We start from the raw sequence: 24,057 nt of genomic DNA on the forward strand, positions 1-24,057 counted from the left end.
CGATCACAGAAAGTGAGAGCTTTCTAAACGCAACTTCAAGCATTACCAATCATGGATGTGGAAAGGAGAATGAGAAAAAACTCAATAGTTCAACAGTGCGACATCTCTTCAACTCCGCCCACACTGGCCCATCGCAAATATCTTTCAAAACCATCTACAGGGCTAATTGATTGGGGTAGGAGGGGTACAAATCAATAACTTGTGCACTGTGCAGGCGCTAGTAATTCAACTCAAACTTGGACTCTGTATGTAAAAGCAGCATGTGCAGTCTCTCTCTCTCTGCATACTAGTTGTTAATACCTAATTTTCGATTAATAGTTATTATCTGCTGTACGACTTTTACTTCTGTATCTTTGTCATATTCATCGAGGGAACAATTATCTTTCATACACTTCTTTTCAAATTATTATTTTTGCTTATCCTCTAAAGCGTTATCTAATCATACTGTGATTCTAAAATATTCGTTGGCCGGATACCATCAGCAACAAACTATTATGAAATAGAATAACCCACATTCCAGATAAGCCGGAAATTGCGAAAAAAAAAAGTGGAGGTAGGTAGGGCACATATTACGGAAATCATCGAACTCCATCACAAAACAAGCTATAACCCAGAATCATTAAGGTAAAAAGAAAAGAGACAGGCCTAAGAACATACTACACTCGTAATTGGAAGCAGATATCAGAGGGATGAATAGAGATTGCGAACAACTAGAAAGGCAAGACCAAGAAAGAGTTGACTTGAGAATACTGATAAGTGGCCTATGCTACACAAGAGGCAACAGACATAAGTAAGTAATTAGATCAGCTACTAAAATTGAGTTTAATATTTTGTTTACAATTCAAAAAAACTAGTCACTGAAATTAGATTAAGTAGTATGAAAGTTAATATCCCAAACACTAGTAGGCTGTTGATCTTTTTTGGAGTCGTGTTTAGAACTATATCATTCTAAAACTATTTATTGAGTGACCCCACCCCTAAAGAAAGATCATTAGACCAACTACTTGATGTATTTATTTACTCTGAAGTACATAATTAAAAATACATAGCATCTTGGTGGAGAAAAATAACAAACAAATCAGAAAGAATATTTGTCTGTAAGGGGATATAAAAGACGATGGAACTTCCCTGCTTCACCCATATAAATTTAAGGGGAATATTATACTTTGAGTTTGACTATTTATCAGATCAACTATTCAACAAACAGTAGATCTACAGCTCTGTCATTTTTGTACATGTTTTTCAATCGGTAAGTCACAGTTTTCAACATTGTTGTTCTGCTTGACGAGGTTTGAAATACCGAACTAGTACACACAGACTAATCTGCTTCACATAAATTTTGTTCATGCACTAGTAAAGTTGACACTTTTGTAATGCGTGTATATTAGATGTTGATGGTTAACATTGTCCTTTAAAGACCGTTGTAATGTGAATTCAGTAATTACTCAAATCTTTTTTAAACTTCATTCATTTTGTCCCTGGATTATACAAAATATGTGTCAAAGTGAGTCAACCACTGAGTTATCATAAATAGTCTATCAACAACTCTGATATGCCAAACTAAAAATAATAAAAAAATTGATGATATGAAAAAAAAGAGAAGTATATTGGGAAATTCGGTTTCATTAGTAAACTAGGTAACATACTTAATTTAACAGCTTGACTGATAACAAATATACTTACTTATTATAGGGTCTGTAGATAGATAAGATGATGATGAAGTGAGCGGTAGCGATGGAGAAGCAGTGTTTAATTCTGTTAAATATTCTTTTGTATTACAATTATTCATCCCACCAAATACTGTGCTATCATCACCAATCAGTAAACTGTTATCCAATGCTGAAATACACTGTTTCACAGCTAATTTATTTGCACAAACCAAAAATTCAATAGTTTGATTGGGCGAAAGATGGAATTTTAGGATTCCTGTAATAGATGATTTACTAGGTGGGAAATTTGCATCATTTGCTTCGTTTGGCTCGTCATTCAAATATGTGATGAAATCGTCTGACTTTGGAGGCTAATATGTGAAGTTGACGGAATAAATGGGGGAGCAAAAAAACAAAGAAATTTAATTCAACGACACATTTATTTAAAGTCTGTAATAAATTAGTTATCATTGGATCTTCTGAGGTTAGTTACAAAGTTAATTTAATTTTTTTTGAGGAAGATCGATTGGTCGAGTAAAAATATGAATCCCATAAAATGTGGATTACTATTCACATCAACAGATAGTATTGAGTTAAAAAAAATTCAATAGGACTTTACTATTTATTATCATCATTAGTGAGTTATGCAATCAGTTAAGTTTACTTCAAGATGACACAAAATCTGTGTCCGAAAGAAATTACTCGTTTTGAAGTAATGGAAAGAGTAGAGGTCAAGTTTAAGGGATTCTTGTATAATGAAGGTTAATAGTAAAAATATAACTAAGATGAGAACAATGTAGAACTCTGGACAATAAAGTATCCGTTAGTTATTATATCTATATTTCTAAACATAATGAATAACGTTGATCCAAGCTAAGGGTGAAGAGACTATTAAAAAACCTACTGTGATTGAAGTAGCCAGTTATTACCATTAACTATTATACAAAACATTCAGTAAAAATGTAAAAATGTAGAAACCTAGATTTTATTACTAAATTACACTGAAGTTATATCTGAAATACTAAACTAGAAAATCTTTCAGTAAACAGGACACGTGGACTTTTGCGATGCGAATTTCTCGAATTAATCGACATATACAATACATAAACTCAAGAGAAGTACAAAATAAAACTGGATAGAATAAAAAGTAAATACTCTAGTGCTATAAAAACGAATAGCTCGAAGTACATTCCCTCAAAACTATAGATAGTCTTTCCTAAAGAGTGCCAAATAGCACGAAATCTAGGTCCTGGGTTTCTTGTCGACTACCTTCAACCAACTGACATTGGTCACGATATCGCGTGGAATCTTAACAGACAGTCTGAACTTCATCATATGAGGTTCAGACCAATGGCCAAAGACTTCATGAACTGATGTCGTATCTTGGTTTGACACCCTCTAGTTTCTTCACAAGAGACTCCTACACTATCACTGAAATAATAGTTCAGTTACTTTTCCTTTGCAGAAGAAATTCAAAGATAAATAATCAGCCATTCAAATAAAAATAAATACTCACACACATTTGTAATTTGTCAAAAACTAATTTTGTTTTTCTGTTGACTAAAATTAGGTTTCGATTAGTTAATACTCTAAAATAATTTTTCAGAAATGTTTTCAGCCATACGATCTTTTCGAATATGACTCATTTAATTTTGACCTCACTTTGACCTTTCGCAATAAGTATACAGTTTAGTAAACTCATATATTTCTGTATTCACAACAAATAAGGATAGATTGATTTACTTTGTCAAGGAAGTTTTAAAAAAAAATAGTTTAATTATCAGCTGGTTACATGTTTTCCAATTTTTTCTAGGTTAGACTACTGCATAGAATTTGGTATATGTAGCACTACAGAACCTGAAAGTGAGAGAACATTGGGCTTTTTATTTTTTTCCCAATTTCTAATGAGTTGCCATATGATATCAAAATATCTAATCAATTCAAGACTAACTTCAGTTAGCCAAGTTAAACTGACATTTTATTTTAATCCTAGTACAGAATAAAATAATTCTCTATCATGGTTTATATTCCAGTTTGTTTACTTGAACCTCAACAAAGTAGCATCCCTAAACTTTGTACAGCAAAGTGATTAAATATATATTGTGGTTGCTGAGTTGTACAATCAATTTGACAATGTAATATAAATTATGAAATAATTTTAGGTAACAGTAAACATACACGTTACATAATAATACGACTATCTCTATTATATGTAGATAGAACTTAATTACTTACTTACACATGTTGACCCTCGTGGAGGAGCGTAGGCCGCCCAGCAGCATCCTTTTCCTATCTGCTTCTATTTCCCGGCGTAAAATGTTCTTTGGCCTTCCTCTTTTCCGCTTACCTTCACCATTCCGAGTTAGGGCTTGCCTTGTGATGCCGTTTGGTGATTTCCTTAATGTATGTCCGATCCACTTCCAACGTCTTTTCCCAATTTCCTCTTCAGCTAGAAGCTGATTTGTTCTCTCCCACAGTAGGCTTTTGCCGATGGTATCCGACCAACGTACATTAAGTATCTTGAGTAGACAATTGTTTATAAGTACTTGTACCATTTTGATGATAGTTGAAGTAGTTCTCCACGTTTCAGCTCTCTACAGTAGAACTAACTGTCTTGACGTTCGCACTGAAGATTCTCACATTGAAATTAGTTGACAGTTGTTTTGAGTCCCATATGTTCTTCAATTGTAGGAATGCGGTCCTTGCATTGCCAATCTTCGCCATTGAGTCTGCATCAGATCCTCCTTGTTCATCAATGATGCTTTCCAGGTACGTGCATGCTTCTACATCTTTCAGAGTTTCGCCATCAAGTATGATTAGCTTGGCGTTCTCCGTGTTGTATTTGAGGATCTTGCATTTTCCTTTGTGTATGTTGAGGCCTATTGATGCAGAGGGTGCTGCGTTGTAATAACTAACTGACTACATAATGGTGTACATTTATACCCTTTATATAGTGGTGATTTCGGACGATAAAGCATACAAACTGGTTTTAAGACTACTGAGTTACTGTTAAGATAATAATCTTGACAACTTTAGGGGACTGGATTCTTTATCATTTGACTAAAAACTTTTATATATATCAATCTCTGTTAGTGAGTTATTTGTAAAACTAATGGATTATAGGCCTAATCAAGTGATTTACAACAAAAATAATAGACTTAACAAGATCATTTAATTTGAATGGAAAATTACAGTAGTTCAAAACCACACATATTTACCCAAACAGGTCAGATTATTTAAGTCATGAGAATCACAATTAGATAAGTTTAATTAATCATTAAACAAACTCTTAGGTAATGGCATCTTAATCATTTTTTGTAATCCAATAACCTATAGTATCTTTCTAAATTAATCTACAGACCAAGTGGATGGGACATGTACTATATATCCTCAACCATTGGCTAGCTCAATGTGCGACATTTGCTTATGTAAAAGTAGGTTGGATGGAAAATAAGAGTGGCCAAACCAAAATGCAGTATAAATCTATGAAGTCATTGGCTCTAGGAATAGACAGTGTTGATACGGGCAGCCTAACTGGTTGCTGTCCTCGCAGTTATCGTAACCAATGGTCAGAGACATTGGGTGACATGGCACAGAATCGGTCCCAGTGGCGTACATACCCTCACTCTTTATTTCCCATTAGATCTTGTGTTTTAGAATTATCTTATATTTTTATTCTCCGAATTCATACTTTCTTCTCGAATCATATTATCTATGTCCAGTCTTTTCTACTACTATTACTAATCCCACTACTCTGGTATTTGTTTTCCTACTGCACTCTCATTAACCAAGCATAGTGTGGTAATTTGGACCGATACACATATGTGCCAAGTTCCACATTGCTTATGACTGATTGACTGACTGAATCCATATTCCGTAAAATGCAAACGTAAAGTGTCTACGAGTTACGGATTCGTAAAAATGATCTTTTTTTCTGGACTAAACGTAATTCTTTAAAAAAAATAGTACACATCAAATTCCATGACAATAAGAAATATCACTTAAATAGTTTTATAGTCAGCAAATAATAAAAGGTCATGGGAATTAATTGGGCGAAAACGATATATAATTCATTCTATAACACAGTTTAATACGAAAAGAACATTAAACGATAACAAGTTGCGATTCAAAAAGAACATGTACAGATTGAGACATAATAACTTAGTCTATGATAAATAAACCATGACCTCAGTGTATTTGTGTTCCAAAATAAAGTAAAATGAATTGTACTATATAACAAATTGTCAAGGTCAACTTTAAAACAAACAAAAAACCAATGATAGTAATAATATTAGTTTTAAGAGATTTATCCGGCTGAGATAGCATAAAATATCAAGTGAGATGATTGAAATTACGATGAGGTTGTAAAGAACCACAACCCATTTAAAACTAAGGTTTCGTAAGAGACTGACATCAGCTGAAGAAACATAGAAAATCAAAGGGTATTAAACAGCTGGTTTGTTCTAGTTTATGATTCATTGATCCCTACCTACAACCTCCTATGATATCGAACCTCGAAATTTCAAAACGATAACCGTCTAGACAACTGGTTCGGGACCCAATGATCATTATTATTAACGTCAATGAATTCGTGTTAGATTGCACAAGTAACTCCTACTACAATCTGTGATATTTGCTACATTTTCTAGTAAGGTTAAATACAACTAAACATAACTTATTTTCCAACTATTCACTCAATCAGCTTGGACTCTGATTTGGTATTCAATGGAAAATATTGAACATTTATTATACTCTATAAATATACCTTATTCCATTATTTCTGCTGAACTGTATTTAAAATACCATCCACTTCAATAAATGATCTTCAGAATAAAATGTGAACAAATAAAGGCGCGCCCAAAAACGTGATAGAGTACACAAAAGTTTATCCATTTAAATTGTTGCACTTTCCTAATTAATAACTTCGCCTAATCAATATCTTAATCGTTAAGAATTCAGCATTAAAATGATTGAAATATCTTTTTATTCAATCAACACTGTTTACAATTCTTAACTTGGCATAAAACTAAATATAAATTTAATAACCTCTTAATTACTTAATCATAACAATTAGAAATGTATAGCATTAACCTATAGAGTTTATATATAGAGATATAAGATCAATGAAATCATAAATTTATCAATATTGAAAGCTGATAAAATAATATTATAGAGTTGAGATCATGAGTCAATTGAAGCTAGACCATCATGGAAAACCTGGAAGCACTGGACTGCCGTTTCGCCCTATTGTGGGACTCCTCAGCAGTGCGCATCCACGATCCCGCCCCACGAGATTCGAACCCAGGACCTACCAGTTTCGCGCCAGAGCACTTAACCGATAGACCACTGAGCCGGTATCCAACGGTGTTGATGTCTAACTTCGACCGATCCACGAAATTGAGCAACCACTCACCAATGCCATCAGTGAGTTGATATCTCCCAACAGACCTGGTTGAACTCCACTGGTTACTGATTCTCACTGGAACTCATGGAGCCAGTCACTAGTGAGCACATGATCATTATCAGAAGGGGTTCGGTGGAGATTTCAGTAAATTTATAGAGTTGAGATCATGAAGTTATAAAATGAGATCATAAAATGCTCGAAATCTCCACCCCAAACCCCTTTTGATAATGATAAAATAATACTCAATGATAATGTTAGTCATAATAAATAAATTAACAAGTAACAGTAAACGATTCAATTTAACACTCATATATATATATATATATATATAGAGAGAGAGAGAGAGAGAGCACAAAAAACACGCACTCTTGTAACACATAAGCATAATACATGTATCTACATATCTATGTATGTGTGTGGTCATCCACGCGTTTATAAATAGTAATAGAGTGTATATAAATCTCAATAAATTAATTTAACTTTCTTAATTTTATGTAGACATAGATTTCTCATTGATTAAAACTCAAGGACATTTAAATAAATGTTTATTGGTAATTAATAATAATAATAATGATAATATTATTACTCTAGAAAAATAGACAGGCATAATTTTCTCTTTAGCTTGCTTGCTTGCTTTTATTGAATACAAATAATCAATTAAAAAGTGAATGAATAACTAAGAAACCCACAGTAAAAAGTAAATGATTTTAATATGAGATAGAAGTATATATATATATATATATATATATATATATATATATATCAGTCACAACGTAGAACTTCGTACGTACGTACATCAGTTCGACTTGCCATACCACATCAGCACAGAGATGTAGTTGTCGATTCAAATCCCATAGTGGTAGAAGCAGTAAGAGCATAAGCATTATGTGAAAGATTAGGGTTTGAAGATGTTATTCAAGGAGTATAACCCAATGAAATAAATTTGAGAAGAGAAAAAAAGCTAGAGACATGAAGAATTCAGAAGATTAGAATTTGGCAGAACACAAAAAGTGGATGCACCTTCGCCATTGCAAACGATTTTCAGCCATGTCATTCAAGGTCTCTAACCATCGATTGCTATCATCTCGCGAATCCCAACCAGGTGCTCTACACCTACCAGCATGGCTCAGTCCAATTGTCAGTGACTTCATGAATTTGTGCCACGGTCGGGATATATATATATATATAGTATAATTTACAGAGGCACAAGGAGGACTTTTCACATTTTCTTTTTAATATAATAAAAAATGCATAGAGATTGAATGATCGATTGACGTTTTAAAATTTACACCATTTATGATGACCTATCAATGAGATATATGTATAGTGGAATAGTAAGATCGCTTTTGATATATCATTGATTATGTAATATAGTCAGTGAATGTAGACAATCTGAATAAGCTAGAAGTTTATTTATTCTTTGATATTTTCCAGGTATTAAATAAGCAGAAAAAACTAGATTTCATGTGAAAGTCTAGATAAATAAGGTAGAATCAGTGGATTAAGTTGTTATTCTTTTTTTCGTTCAATACAAGCTATCACTTACATTGGTTGACTAGACTGATTTGAGTTTCGTTACTATAGAATCTTTAACCAGAGACAATTAGATGATATACGTAACTGAATTTCATTTTATGATTAATTTATGATACTCACGGACTAAGACATAAACATCCATTAGTGAATCAGATACGGATAAAATGCGCAACACTAACAGGTTTTACAAAGAGATATGAGGAAAAGCGCTTAGATACTAGTTTATTAAACAAGTTGACTATTTATTTGAACTGTTTATGGAAGTTTACGTCGTAAATCAGTCATTTGTGTGACCGTGATCAAGTACGCACAATGTAATGGTTGAAACTCAAATGTTTAAGCCGTTAAATTAAATTTCTATCCTAAATTAATCACAATAATGTGAACAAATTCATTAATTTTATTTTCTTTAAACAATTTGTTAATATATATGTGTGTATATATTCCTTTTTGTCCACTGAATAAAGATTTTTTATTCTTTGTTTAACGTTAGAATATGTGACAATTTGAATGAACTGTAGTACGATTGTGAAAAATTTCTAGATTTAAACAAAATCTATTTGTTCAAGTAATTCAATGAATAAAATTCTCATTTATCTAATCGTATTTTAGCAATACTGTAAACAACACAACTATCTTAAAATGATAGTTTAAAAATATAACATGAATACATAAAGCTATTCAAAGATGCGTTATTTATTGGAACATATTAGTTCCTGATAATGATGAATCTTAGACAATGGTACCGTGAAGAAAAGAAACATGATGAACTGGTGATAATGATTTCTAGCTTGCCTAAGTGTAGTCATTCCAACATGATAAACAATTTATCAACTAAACAAAATGATCAAGCTGAAGATTATTGTTATCACCAAATAATTTCAACCTGATTTAATAAAGTTCAGGGAGTGCTGAAGAACCATAATATTCTAGTGTACACCTATAACCTCAAGCACAATCCAACCCAATGGTTGCTCTAACTCCCAAATTGGTTGGTGTGAAGTGGTTATAATTTATAATATTGTTATATATATAATATACGAGACAATATTATTCACAGATAGATCCACTAATTATATTTTTGTGTATAATTTTAAAATCAGTTTCACTTAATTTCCTCTTCATGCAGTTAAACTGATTTATTAGCGGACAAGTTAACTGATTAAGAATAGAACTAAATATTACAACGATAACCATGATGATGATGATCTGTTCGCGCTTTCAATCAAGTCAATTCATTATTCTCACTATTAAAAAGAATACAAACATTAGATAACTTCCAACTAGCAAAGGTCAAGATTCAATACTTAATTGCAATAACAGCCCGACAACTCGACTGATTCTTGATAGTTTTACTTCATTTGTTATTTACAGTTACCTTAAATAGATCTTTCTACATCTGCTTATAAAAATCTTCTAAATTTTGATTGTGAACTACTAGAATCTATGACACCTATTTTTATAGTTAACAAGATATGTCATGTCTTTTAAAAATGCAATATCAACGTATCCAGCTAGCTATTTTTAGGAGAGAGAAAAAAAATTCTTAAGACTCCCACTATTGAATTTTTTTTAGCTGCATTCCTTTGATGTATGTATGTTTAGGTAAAAAAAAGATGTGTAACCATATTAAGGTGTAAACATAATCAAGACGTAGATTACAAAAAGAAACAAAATAATACGAATTCCATAGTGAACTTATTTGTGGTCAGATTTTGTACTAGTTATATTATCGTAATGAAAATAATCATCCACCAATAAGAAGAACAGAAGTTATCTTGTCATATAACATTTTAGAAAAAAAACAGTCCTATAGTCAATAACCAAATTAAAAATGAAATGTAATTTAGAAATAATTTTACAGACTAATTAGTGGTTAAGTGCTCTGGCGCGAGACTGGTAGGTCCTGGGTTCGAATCTCGCGAGGCGAGATCGTGGATGCGCACTGCTGAGGAGTCAGTCCCACAATAAAACGAAACGGCCGTCCAATACTTCCAACTTTTCCTTGGTGGTCTAGCTTCAATTGACTCATGCTTTCAACTATGAAAATATAAACTTTTTGTTTTAAACTGTTACATTGAAAAGAAATCGAAAGTATTTAAATGTGAACAGACCAATAACATTCCCAATCTTTTTATAACAAATTGAAATGAAAATTTAATATACAAACACACAATTCATTTATAAATTATATAAACATTAAAATTAAGATAAAGAAATTAAGGTTTTACTTACTTTACCAATTATACGAATAAGTAATGAGGTTTCATCCACTAGAAAATATAGAAAAATAAGGAAATATATACATAGGAAAATAACATAGGTTGTCAAATGTATACAACTATTGCAATGTAATAAAACTTATTTTATTGTATCAATTCAATAACTAATAATTTCATGTGTAAGTAAATCAAGTACTTCATTTTCAATCACTGGTTTGAATGCTCCCAAAACAGTTTTATACGCTTTAGTTTAGGTAACCAAATAGTAAAAATTTGTTGAACCTGCACAATTAATGTGGAACTATTCATTCAAATTTAAGCGAAAGTTATTATAAAATACTATGTCGATACGTTACTATTCAATAATGATGATTTTATAAAAATGGTAAGTGAAAATCCTATAACAGCCCATAAATAGTAATGTGTAATAGTATTCCATAGAAATACGTGATAATATTTAAGTGATTACAGGAAACAGATCAATCCAACGTCATATTTACATGAAACAATTAAGTCAACATAATCTCCATAAACTGTCTCATTTGAAACTATTTTATATTCTATGAAAAAATAAGTGATTGTCAATGGAATTAATCGCCAAGATGAAAAGAGACGTTAAGGCACAATGATTATGATGAGTTGAAGGTTATAACTTCTAAAGTGAAAGCATTTTTACCTTTGAATCAACAGTAAGTTTAGACGTGTTCAATAACTATTAGAAAGTACAAATCTATGGCTTTTTGTCATTATCATAATGAAAATAATTATAAATCAATCTTAGCTGTTCGTAAGCTGATCATCTATTTAAAGGTCATTCTATGGAATGTGTATGGGTAATTGCTATATCCATCATTAGAGTAAGTGACCTTTCTCGTTTCTTTCATGATTACAACTAATGAAATCTATTCACTAGATATTAAAAGTGCTTTCTTACCGTAAATACATAGGATATGAGAAAGCGATAAAAACCAAACAAAATGTTCACGATTAAAGTAGCTGTATATTTTGACCAGACGTATATTTTTTGCATGTACTTAATAGACCAACAAAAGATGTGTATTTTTTGTCTACACAGTACTCTTAAATCATATATTTAAGACATGCAAACTTTCATGTATCCAGTTTCCAACCATAGTTTTTTTTGTTTGTTTAAAGGCCTATAATACTAGCTGACTATCTAAACTGAACTAGATGAGGTAGGGTTTGTATTTGTTGTTTGTTGAACGAAAGTCAAGTGATTTTGTCGCTAAACAGCCATTTAATCAGTTTGGATATTGATTATATTAGTTATTAAATTAATTATTGACTGTTAAGAAGTGATACCAGTTGAATTACTGAAATTGAAAAGCATAAAAAACTGATCATTTCCAGGTGTACTAAGGGAGTTGAAAAGACTATTTAGAAAAATAACAGCAATTTAAACACTCGACGTGAAGTCATCGAGTAGCCGACACTTCGCAGTAGTCCGCTCTGCATTACTTTACGAGCGTGAAACACGGTCTTTGGAAGTAGGAGATATGCGTAGGATGAAGGTTCTCGATTATAGGTGTCTTCGAAGCATTACTCAAGCCTTGTAGAACAACCGAGTGACCAATTTTGAGAGGTACTCGCAGAAGATGGGAAACTAGTTGATGAGATAGTGAATCTTCATCGACTGACGTGATTAGCACATGGATCCCGTATGCCTGTCCATGGCTTACCCCGATAGGCGATGTTTGCTGTTCTGTTGATTCATTCGGTTGAACTACGTGGTAATCAAAATATATATAACAGGTAACAATCAACTAAGCGGTCTGCTTGAATATTTGGCTACCTGTTCCTACCATCTAGATATTTCAACAAGTTATCTGTCTTTTGTTTGTTTCGACAGATCATTATGTCAATTAATTGCACAACCTATTCAGGTGCGTTTGTGAGAAGTTCGTGACCTTGCGCTATACAAGTTAGAAAAGAGCATAATTAGAGACACTGAGGTTGCTGGCAATATACATCGAAAAGAATGTACATTATTCAGATGTCGGTTCCTGAACTGCTAACATCTAATTGGGGGTCACTCAATATTTATCGTCAGGACTAATCAAGAAATAAGAAACGAAGGCTTGTTGAAATACTCTGTGCTGAGAATTCTATATTGTACCAAAAATATAATATTGAATAAGGCTAATAATAATAACTAATACTTAAAACCGTGACACTTATCACGATAAATATAGCTTCAAACCAACGACACTAGGTTTAATTTGGTCATCAATTCGTAGTATTAGTAACCAGGTAAAAAACTAGTTTTTCGACAATATTCATTTACGGCGTAAAGGCGTAGAGAAATGTTCACCATTTGTAATTATTAAATGAAATAATTGTGGCTCCTCAATATGTAAACACCAGTAAAACAGTGAAAAACCGATACTCAATTGTTTAGATTGATTCTAAGATTTAATATAGAAATCAAAAGCTAAATTGAAACAGTAACCAGAAATAGTTTATCTACATTTGATATTTTCTTGTTAAACACAATTTTAATCTACCATGTTATATGTATTCGCATCAAACAGCGAAACATAGAGGTTATTTATTTATTTAAACACACAAATATTGGTACAAGGAAGCACCAGATATATATGCGCCGCACAAATCTCATTTGATTTGTGTGAGGGCTGTGATACTGCCCGGGTGCCCAAACTGAAGCAGGTGGTTTTCTTAGGAGGCCACACCCGGAGCCTTTGACCTAAAGGTCTGATCCACAAGGCAGTGGAGCAACGTAAGGAGATGCAGTCCCATGAAAACCGGTGACCGACGATTGGTTCGTACGCCACTTGTTCCCTCAGGATACTGGAGCTCATATGCACCATTGATTTGGAATCAGGGTTTTCCAACTCCCCTAGGTGAACTTTCCGTGTCCACCGACCCGGTTAAAGTGCCGGACATTCGCTTTTCGTCCTCTCAATTTCGTAAACAACACCCCCGCCTCGAGAAGGCAGTGAGTAGGACTTCCTTGGCAGAGGCTATATACGCGTGGCCATGTGAGGACATTGCGAGAGGCAAAGCGGACTCTCCCCACTCTCGGCCGTACCAGGGCATTCGGGGGCAAACATAGGGGTGATCATAAAAGAAACTTGATGATACCTTGAGAGAATTTAACTTGTATACCTTAGTGCTATAATCAAATAATTTATTGCTACGTTATTCATGATTAGATGATTAGATCATAAATTAACTACATTATCACTTTCTATTTCTGAACAAACATGCACCATTGCTATATATACTCTTTACGAATAATAATAATAGTCTTTTTATGATTTGCCATTTTAACATCAGTTGAAATTTTTACTACCATCACGGTAATAAGTCTTTTGTGTAATGGAATTCCAAATGAGACCAAACTCCATAATTGAGTTTATGGAAGAAACATTGATTAATCATTTAATAAGTTTCAATAAAACAAAGTTTTTCTTCACAAATCAGGTTCACTTTCTTTTTTACATAAGCAAGTCTATTTAAGCAAACAAAATAGCGACCGTTGTGACAACTTAAAGAGCACTAACATATTAGACAGAAACAAAGTAAGGCTTGAATTAGATTTACTTCAGTTTAAGTTGCAACATCTTAACATAAGAATACCGACGAGTTGAAAATAACGATACAACAATAATAAACAATAATAAGAAAGAGATCATAGGAAACAAGTAAATAAAGTGTAATTAAATGTACCGAACAGTTAAATACTTAAAATACATTATTTGTGAATGTACCTAGAGAAAAAGCTCATACAACTCCACTCTTGGTTTAGAAACTGTGACAAAGGTCCAACTCTAATGAAAAATAAAAAAACAGAGTAGATAATCTGTTATCGTATTAGGGTGCTCCGAAAGAAGTCTACTAGTTTATAAACCTCTTTATTCAATAATTAATAAGGTAGACAAGTGCGTCGGGAAACGAGTTTCACGAACGAAGAAACATACCGATGTCACATCCTGTTAGCAATTATGAAGAGAACTTAATTGACCAAATATGTCTTCTAATAGACAAGTGATAAACCTTGTATCTATAATGTTTACAAGTAATGATATACATATATCCAAGATGGAATGAGCACAAAACGACATATTCGCAAGATTGGATGTATGACCTTTAACAGAGGTCAGCTGTCTTTTATATTCCTGCATTATTACTCACTAAAGCGTTCGTGATTTTTCTTTAGCTACTATTTCTTAACTCTTATTTCTGACTAAAATATTTTTTATATCTAAACTTTCATGTAAAGTTGGCAAACCAATCACTTTTATTAATGTTTGACAAATGGTTTGCTACAGGAAATGTAACCTATGTTAAAGATCAATATAACTGACTGACTTGAATAGGATAACATTGTTTAAAAGAGTCAATTGTACCATTGTAGGGTAAATTTTATATGTACACATACAATTAACAGTATACTATATTGGATTGGATAATACAGCATTGTAAACTGGACTGAGAAATGTATTTGAGAATGTCAGCGAACCTCAAAAATGTTTTCAAAAAGGAACTCTTAATAAATACACTAAAACATGAATTCAGTAGACACTAATTACAATATATGACTCTATTCCAATGAAGCAGAAAGGAAGGAGAAAAAAGCAAAATTGAGTAAAACATTTGACGCTTCACTAACTGAAGAAGTTAAAACTACCTTAAACTGTATTTCCACTTCACTGATATTAATGACGATCGCAATATCAAATGATGTATTGACTACAGTGAATTAGCATCAAAACCACGTGAAGGACAGGTGAAGTATTATACGTACTCATGTTTGCATACGCATTGACAAACAAACAAGCACATGACTGCACGAATACAAACATATATGTTAATCTCAGTTAAAATTGGAAACATTGATATACACAAAAAGTAATCCTGGTCCAGCGAAGAAATTCTAGGTAAAATTCCCCCTAATTACTTCAGGTGTATTAAAGCTTGGAAAAACTTATATAAACTGTAGATGAAAAAAGCATTAATTTCCTTTTAGTTTAAAAATATTTAACGTCACAACAATTATTCATGACAAAATTGAAAACTATCACAAGTCTGCTGAATTCTCCATCTTTAGTTCATATGAATCTAAAGTTTAACATATACATGTACTAATCAGTTAACAAAAGATAACCCGTATAATAAATCATTATTCTCAAAGAAACGAGGTGAAAAATATGTTTGATTACGGCCTTTTGACTATAAATTTTACCTTTTGATGTAAACTGCATCGAAGTAACCGAGTCGAATACAATTTGTCAATACAAACTATTAGTACCTTACGACTGGTGGACTATTTTTAACCAAAAGCTAACTCGATTTTCTGAACTAACTGCCTCTAAGATGAACTTGTTGTAGTAGTTTGAGATTGATGAATGTTATTAATCTGTAGTTGTATTTTATACTCTTTCCTCACTTGGTTTTCTATGGCTGAGTAATAACCCTCAGTTATAAAAAAAGAACAAATATCATAACAGAATAACATGAATTCATTTATTGCATGGATTCTCCTTAGCATTTGAGAACCTAAAACCATTAGAACTTCTAATACTTTGATTCTTATTTCTGAGATTTACTCAACTAGTCTACGTTATATAATCTATCTTTGGTTTCGACGACAAATTTCTGTTACGATCCTCCTCTAGGATATTCATATATTTAACCTACAAATAAGCAAACTTTGAACAACATCAATTCTTCCATATTTTAGTCTCTTAATATTAACTAGATTTATTATAAACGTTTCCGATAGAAAGTACGTATATTTGTTTTTGTTTTAATGATTAATGCTACGGCTTCAGGTTGTAAGCAGCTGAAGAGGATCCATGAAATCAATGAAGTCATATTACTCTGCTACGATATCTTCTCCTCTTTATTTAAGTTTATAAATAAGAAAAATTGTATGAAGTCAATAGAATATTAAGAACATAAAAGGCACAGAATAGGTCAATAAGCATCACTGTGATCGATGCTGAGTCATGTTAACTGGCATTTCCAAAAACTTATTATTTCAGTGGCCTCATATAAGAAGTCTAAACCTCCCTAGGTAAATGTTCAACCATTGAAAGTCTATAACACCATACACTAGCTTACCCTCTAATACGATGCCCAAATATTAGGCTCATCAGTCAGGTCTTAGACGATTGGAGAATGACATTTTATTATGTTTATTTTGTGTTCATATTTTGCATATCAGCATATTAATTATCACATGAAAAATTATTCATCTTACTATTGGTCTTGTCTTTGACTTCTAATCATTAAGGGGCTTAAGTGAATTATACTGTCTCGTAAGTACCCATTACTCGGTCACATTAAATCATTGCGTTCATCTCTCGATTACTATTCTATTCATCAATTTCAACAATCGAAATTTCGCGTCACACGCAAAAAACTTACTGCTTAACACCCTCTCAATCTAAAACCTGGTACCTATCTTTAACATTCCTCTAAAAACACCTATAACCTACTACCTGTTACCTAAAAAAATTTTTTTCTTACTGCATATATCGCACATCCAATGAATAGAACACAAGAATAGTATGCAGTACTGACATTTCCTTTTTAACAATCCATGTGTCTTGACATTTTTCAATAACGAATCTGAAGATGTTACCGATGGTCTATCCATACCACGATTAACTACCTACATTAAGTACACGAATCGATTATGAAAATTTTGTTAATTTCACAGAGGGGAGAAACCATAATATTCAAACAAAAATTCCTCTAAAAAACTTATTTCACTTACCGTTGTCACTATTTGTACGCTGGACTGAACAAGAAGGAAGCTTAATGTTGTTCAATGACCTAGAACAATTACAAGAATTAATTAGTATAATGGTATTCACATTCAAATAAAAAAACAATTTTAAACCAAATGCATCCAACAAACTACTTTTTGGTCATCATTGATGAATATAAACAGAATTGTAAGAAAATATTTCCTGAATGTAATCATCTTTTAAAAGAAAATTGACAAAATGAGTAATTCTTTGTTCTTAAGAAGTAATCATAATGTTGTGTGCACAATAAAATAGGATCCCTGAAAACAAACCTTTTTCCTCATATATAGGGTCAGCAGACGCTTGTCAATATTTAACGCACTACTGGCTATCGTCTAGTAATCGCTGAAAGTTGATGTTTTGAGCGATTGAATTACACACACACTGACAACACATTACTATATTGTTCAAACCCAACCAAAATAAATTGCAGATTTCATATGTACTACTCGAACCAAGAACCTGTAAATCTAAAACAAATCGTCTATCAAAACAAGATTATGCAGTTTCCTGTGTGCATGTGCGTTTTACTGTTGCTTTCACTGTCTTATAATCAATAAGCAGTAGATTTCTCGTATTGATTACTCAAGATAACCCCGACCATCAACCATACATCGAGAGAATGCACTAATGTGCCATAGATAATTATTATCATCATTATTATGCGTAGTAATATATCTGATAAGAGCAAATATCAACGCAGCCCTTTGTACCAGAATCGTTAAAAGTTTATATGTCCTAAACCGAGGTTGAAATAATAATTACACCAAATTGTCATATTTGACTATTATTGACTTTCAATTGTGAAATTACAATGAAAAAATATACATTGAACACTAAAAAATCAAATATACTGCTAAAAACGACTATTCCCCTAACTAAATTCTAAGTCTTCATATGAGATCGGCCAAATAAACAATAGGCAATTTTATAAACCAATCAGATAACAACTAGTTATTATATAGCCAATCACGAAATGACACAAATATTTCGTTTTAGATAAGAATGTTAACTAACTTATTAAATAATTATAGCAACTTGGAATTAAAAACAAGTTGAAACTAATGATAATAAAACATTCATTATATAAGTGAACAAGAAAATGAATAGATTAATGCAACTATGTAAATTTTGAATAAAAGAAAGTTAAAGATAATGAAGATGGTTGATCAAGCATAATAACGATGATAATTCTTGGAGTATACTACATGAAATCCAGCTACAAATTTCAGCGATCAAGACAACTGAGGATAGAGTATGACTTGTGTAGTGACGGAAATGATTGAATTATAAAAAATCTAACCCATTGTTAAATCTAATTACGAAGATATATTGTACTTTACATTATTAAATAAATCATATTATGACGCTTAAGATGACTTTATCCCAAGTTTTTAATGGTTACCTAACTTAGATCTATTTATGATCTCAGTAAAACAAAATACTTGCTTTAGAAAAAATATTAGATTTCAACTGTGAATGATATGTTGACTAATAAAATCGAATCACATCTACAAAGTATTTCGTCATAAATTAACAAGAGCACTCTCAGCATCAAATACTTACAATGTTTTGAAAATAAAGACTTTTTCCGTTTTGTGAATTCCCTTTTCTATAATAATTTCTCTTAAACTATGTGATCAGTTTATGGTCACAAGTCTCTGAATTCACCATTCCCGGCTTAATGAATACATTCTCACTAATCTATTGAGACTCAAAGCGTGTGAATAAATTACTTTGATATACTAATGATGCAAAAATGAGATTTCTCACTTCACAGTTCATGTTAATTAACTCACTTCAATCATATGCTTAGAATGAAAACAAAGAACAGACCTAGATAATCTATGAGAAATTAAAAAGCAAGAAAGAGAAGTCAGTTACGTTATGAGCTATATCTGACAAAATATCTAATCATTGTATAACAATATCTCGGATCTTCACTTCTAGAAAAGGAAAAAATCTCAACTCAGCTACCTCTTAGGTGATAGTACTAGATACCATAGAGATTACTCCATTATTTAGAAGTTAAACCTATAATATAAAAAGCTCTATAGGTTTTGGATATTTTTCATGTTGCCTTGTCACTTGAACTAGAATTCAGATACTGTCATTTTAATGTAGATGAATAACTTGGGAACAAACAGTTTAACATAATATGCTTGAAAGGGTACTCTGTAAAATGACATAAACTAATCTATAGTAGTTGACTTATGATAAAGAACATTGTCAAAATCAAATACAGTGTAGCTACTGAATCGAAACAGTAACAACAGAACAATAACGGGACAAAAAAGAATACTTGAACATTCTGAAAGTTCAGATCCCACAAACACATAAATCATGAGTGTTTATACTAATTCTCCGATGATCCTCATCAATCGATGTGACTATTTGAGTAACATACAATCATCATATATTTGTCAACTGATTACTAGTAATTGGTAACAATTGATTCTAATTCACTTTGGTTAAAAGTAAACATTATATTTAAAATACACCAAGCTTACTTTGAATTCAAGGATTTTCTGCCTCTCTTTAAATGAGGTTTCTGAAAATACTCAGAATTTCTATGTACGCGACAAGGTATGTGTTTGTCAAATCTTCCTTTAGTTTTAAACTGCATTCCACATTCGTGACAGGTAAAATTTTTAACCTTAACAGACGGATCATCACTTGATCGTTCAGAAGACTGAGACACTGACAGTTTGTAGAGAGCTTCATCTAAATAATTCAAAATGAATAAGTCAGTGTGATATGATATTACTAAATAAGTTAGTAAGAAAAATAAATGAAGGTGAATTGAAATTTTAAGATGAGATTAATTATTATCTGATATCAATTAGTTAAATAAAAAAAGTTAACGAGTATCGTACATATGGTTCACTCTCGTCCAAAACTCCTGAGCAGCCCTTGTTAATGATTTCCTCGTAAAATCTAGTTCACCACATTCATGTCTTGTACCAAAACATAAATTCTCTAAGCCATTAGGCTGGAATGATGAGTGTTTTTTTTAATTCGTAGGAATGAAAGTTTTCTCCAGAGTAATTTAATCTCCACAAACATATTCAATCAAGATTTATAAACAAACAAACATTACCAACTGACCAAACAGATTATTTAAGCTGTAAACCAGATAAATCAATATTCTTAATTGTAAGCAGACAGTGGTTTAATCAGATTAACTGCTCACTGTTCTGTTTATTAGCTACAGATCAGTCAACTACTTGAACTAAAGTTAATGATGCTTTTTGAATTACCTACTGGTCAAATTATTCTAGCAGTCAATAAAGCTAAAAAACGTTTATTCATACCTGACTTGATCTTAATATTCGACCGATCAGACTTCTGACTAGTAAGACGAGGAATAGAATTAGGATCATCTTTTGATAATCTGCGTTGACGTTTACATGATGTTTTATCTGATGAAAGACTAGGAGAACGAGCAAATGAATCCAACGTTTCAGAAATAGGTGGAGAATCCTGGTAAGTTTTCGAAACCTCCACTTTATATTTTCGAGGGCGACCAGCTTTGCCTCTAGGTTTACCTCTTGAAGACTGAGGTAAAATTCGTTTAGCATATTCACGATGAAATATTATAGGTTCACAATTTAACCCTTTATTAAAAGTTTCAACCTTTGGATATGAACGACGTCCTCTCCTAGAACCTGAACTAGCTCCAACAAACTCCCGCGGATTCGGCATTTTTTGTACAACTAATTTTTAGAAAAATGAGGACAAAAAACCAAAAATAATCAATAACAGCTTAAGACCAACAAACAAGAATGTTATTAGGTATTATAAACTTCTCTCTGTAATCTAAATGTAAAACGATAACTCCCATGAATGTAAAAAATCAATCCTTGCAGTTAACTAGGAAGTTATCAAACAAGAAACCATGGGATATTTCAAAAATGATGCATTTATGTAGATAATCTAATCCAATCTATCAGCTTGATGGTAGTATTTTTACAAGATAATTAGTGAATTTAAAGCATAATCATAAATGATTTTTTAACTAATATCAACTTATTAATAGTTTGCGGATTCCCGTTATTGATTTCTAAGGTATCTTCATCGTTGAGAAACAATTTATATGAAACCATTTTGTATACTAGATATTGTCAACCATAAATTAGTGAATCTAAATCTCGAAATTAACTGAAGTATTTAGACTGATCGCATGAACGAATTATAGTGTAAAATGATGATGAAAACAAAACATTAACTTTTTATTGTTCCTCAAACAAACCTTCCAACTTTAGTGCGAGGTGAAACTCAGTAAAGATGTTTCCGAGTACTTTTTAAATCACAAAATATGAAATTTCCAAAGTATTGGAAATTCTGGCATTTTCATTTCATACGAACCTAACAGTGGATAGTGTCTCAGTGACTACTAGTACTTCAGACAAGAAAATAAAATCATTCTGCCAAATAGTGGTGCATATGAACAAACCACATAGTAACTAGTTCAGATAAAGATTCTAAATATCATTACTTTACACAGTTTAACAATGATGATAATGTATTTAAACCAAGTAACGAATTTGTACAGTATCCATCTTTCATTCGACTGATTGTCTCACTGAAACTGCGTGGAACTAAGCATATTGAAAACATAGTAGTGTTACAAGTTGGATGTTATTGTATAACAGACTACGTTATAAATGAATAAAACGAAATTTGAGAGAACTTATGTAAGCGGCATCTACGCAACTAACCCTATGTTTGATCAGTTGAGATACCTAACCCAACTTTTAATCAGATTTAACCTGGTGTCGAACGATGAGCACTGAAAGATATCCATCTGCTTTGATCCCCCAAATATAGGCTTAAATAGATTGAATAGCTTGGCGCGGACATGAATGCATTTCACTTGGATACGAAAGCTTTTCGAAAACACAATAAAAACAAATTGCGTCAGTTTCAAGTTTACAGTCAACTTATCATAATTAGAGTCCTTTCATAATTAAAATATCTCTCAATAAAATACTTCGACAAGTTATACACCACTCTTCAAGTTGTTCTGAGCAGCGATCTGAGTAATTACAACACACCATAAATCATAATAATACAAACTCAGATAGTTATGAAAATGTCTCTCAGACTAGCAAATATATAATACAGAAAACATTGTAAGCTGAAACTCACGTTTTAGTAGGGTTTATACACAGAAATGTGAAAGCATGACAAATTGTCAAAGGTAATGCAAGATACAGCTTGTCCCACCAAGATAAAGGTTAAAGTGGTCTTGAAAATCCAAACACTATTTCATAAAGTAATTCCTTACAATCATCAAGTCACGAATCAAAACAAACAGATCAGCCAAATGGTCAACCACTATGATCACTGAGAGCGAAAACTGAACCTTGATTCATTGGACTATGGTCAATCACTCAATTGGCTCCGTGAAGTGACCAATCAAGCGCTAGTGACCTTGAACTGCTTTACCTGTGTTGGCAGATCGATCTAAATTGTCTGAAGGCTCAGACAATGTAACTAACATCTGATTGGCTGAACCTAATAGGTCTAAAACTTTATATTCTAAAAATTGGCCAATCGCTACGAAGATAGTATCTATGCCGTTCTATCCGTTAATTATAGCTAAGAATTAACACACCTCGGTCCATGGGCCTTCCTAATGGCCCGATACACAGGGTTGGTGTTCCGAGAGGAATGATTTCATTGCTAGATTATCTGTAAACCAGTAACTTGTCATCAATAATCACAGAAGGCGTATAAAATAAGTGGTTTCATTCTGTGAATTGGATTGCTCGTTTTAGTTAAGGTCATGCATACTTATTAAAACTGGTTATGTGAATCATGTGATTAAAATGATTGGTATAACGGCATCTGGAATATGAAACTAGTTTATAGGTTAATCTAGAACGCTTTAGCGATTGATATGCTCTTATGTTAATCTATACTGATGAATTTTTAATCGGATAGTCTTTCAAACAAAATAGCTGTTTAGCCAAGAAAATAGCTGATAAAAGATATTATGAAGATGAAATTAAAGTTCCATTTAAATAAAAACGTAATCAGTATACACATCTGTTCTACAAATCGTCAGAATTTCAAACAAATATTTTATGTAATCACTTTGATTTGTAGAAGCAGATTTAGTGGTTTTATAAGTACCTAGTTTAGTTTTACGTCCTATGATATTTATTTCATTTGTAAATGCATATTACAGGAAACCATTTAGAGGTTTATATTCACTTAGTATTGTTTTGTTTGAATCTTCCCATTGATGTTTTTAGGACTGCAACTGGTCAGTCTCCAATTGGCATATGTGCTTACTGTGCGTATTGACTCGATATAGCCTAAATTCGCAAGCATGGTAAGCAAAGATGGATAGTGGCTAACAGTGGAATCCAGGACACGCGTTTCGTCCTATTTGGAACTCATCAACTGGATGTACCTGCATCTCAGAGTTGGTGTTC

The 24,057-nt window shown here is 32.2% G+C and overlaps 1 protein-coding gene across 1 annotated transcript; it reads right to left on the reverse strand.

Moving 5' to 3' along the window:
* Window positions 1-1,651: 1,651 nt before the first annotated feature.
* Smp_157530 (hypothetical protein) lies at window positions 1,652-22,953 on the reverse strand (the record flags this gene model as incomplete). The annotated part of the gene is made up of 7 exons (XM_018794992.1): window positions 22,902-22,953; window positions 22,763-22,861; window positions 20,926-21,327; window positions 20,122-20,335; window positions 17,578-17,636; window positions 10,825-10,862; window positions 1,652-2,020 (listed from the first exon to the last, which is right to left on the reverse strand). Exons 3-7 carry the CDS (start codon window positions 21,314-21,316, stop codon window positions 1,652-1,654), a joined length of 1,071 nt encoding a protein of 356 aa, XP_018649349.1. The 5' UTR covers window positions 21,317-21,327; window positions 22,763-22,861; window positions 22,902-22,953.
* Between the last annotated feature and the right edge of the window lie 1,104 nt (window positions 22,954-24,057).

The sequence above is a fragment of the Schistosoma mansoni genome, chromosome 1 (assembly GCF_000237925.1).
Source record: "Schistosoma mansoni strain Puerto Rico chromosome 1, complete genome".
In the NCBI taxonomy this organism is placed as follows: domain Eukaryota; kingdom Metazoa; phylum Platyhelminthes; class Trematoda; order Strigeidida; family Schistosomatidae; genus Schistosoma; species Schistosoma mansoni.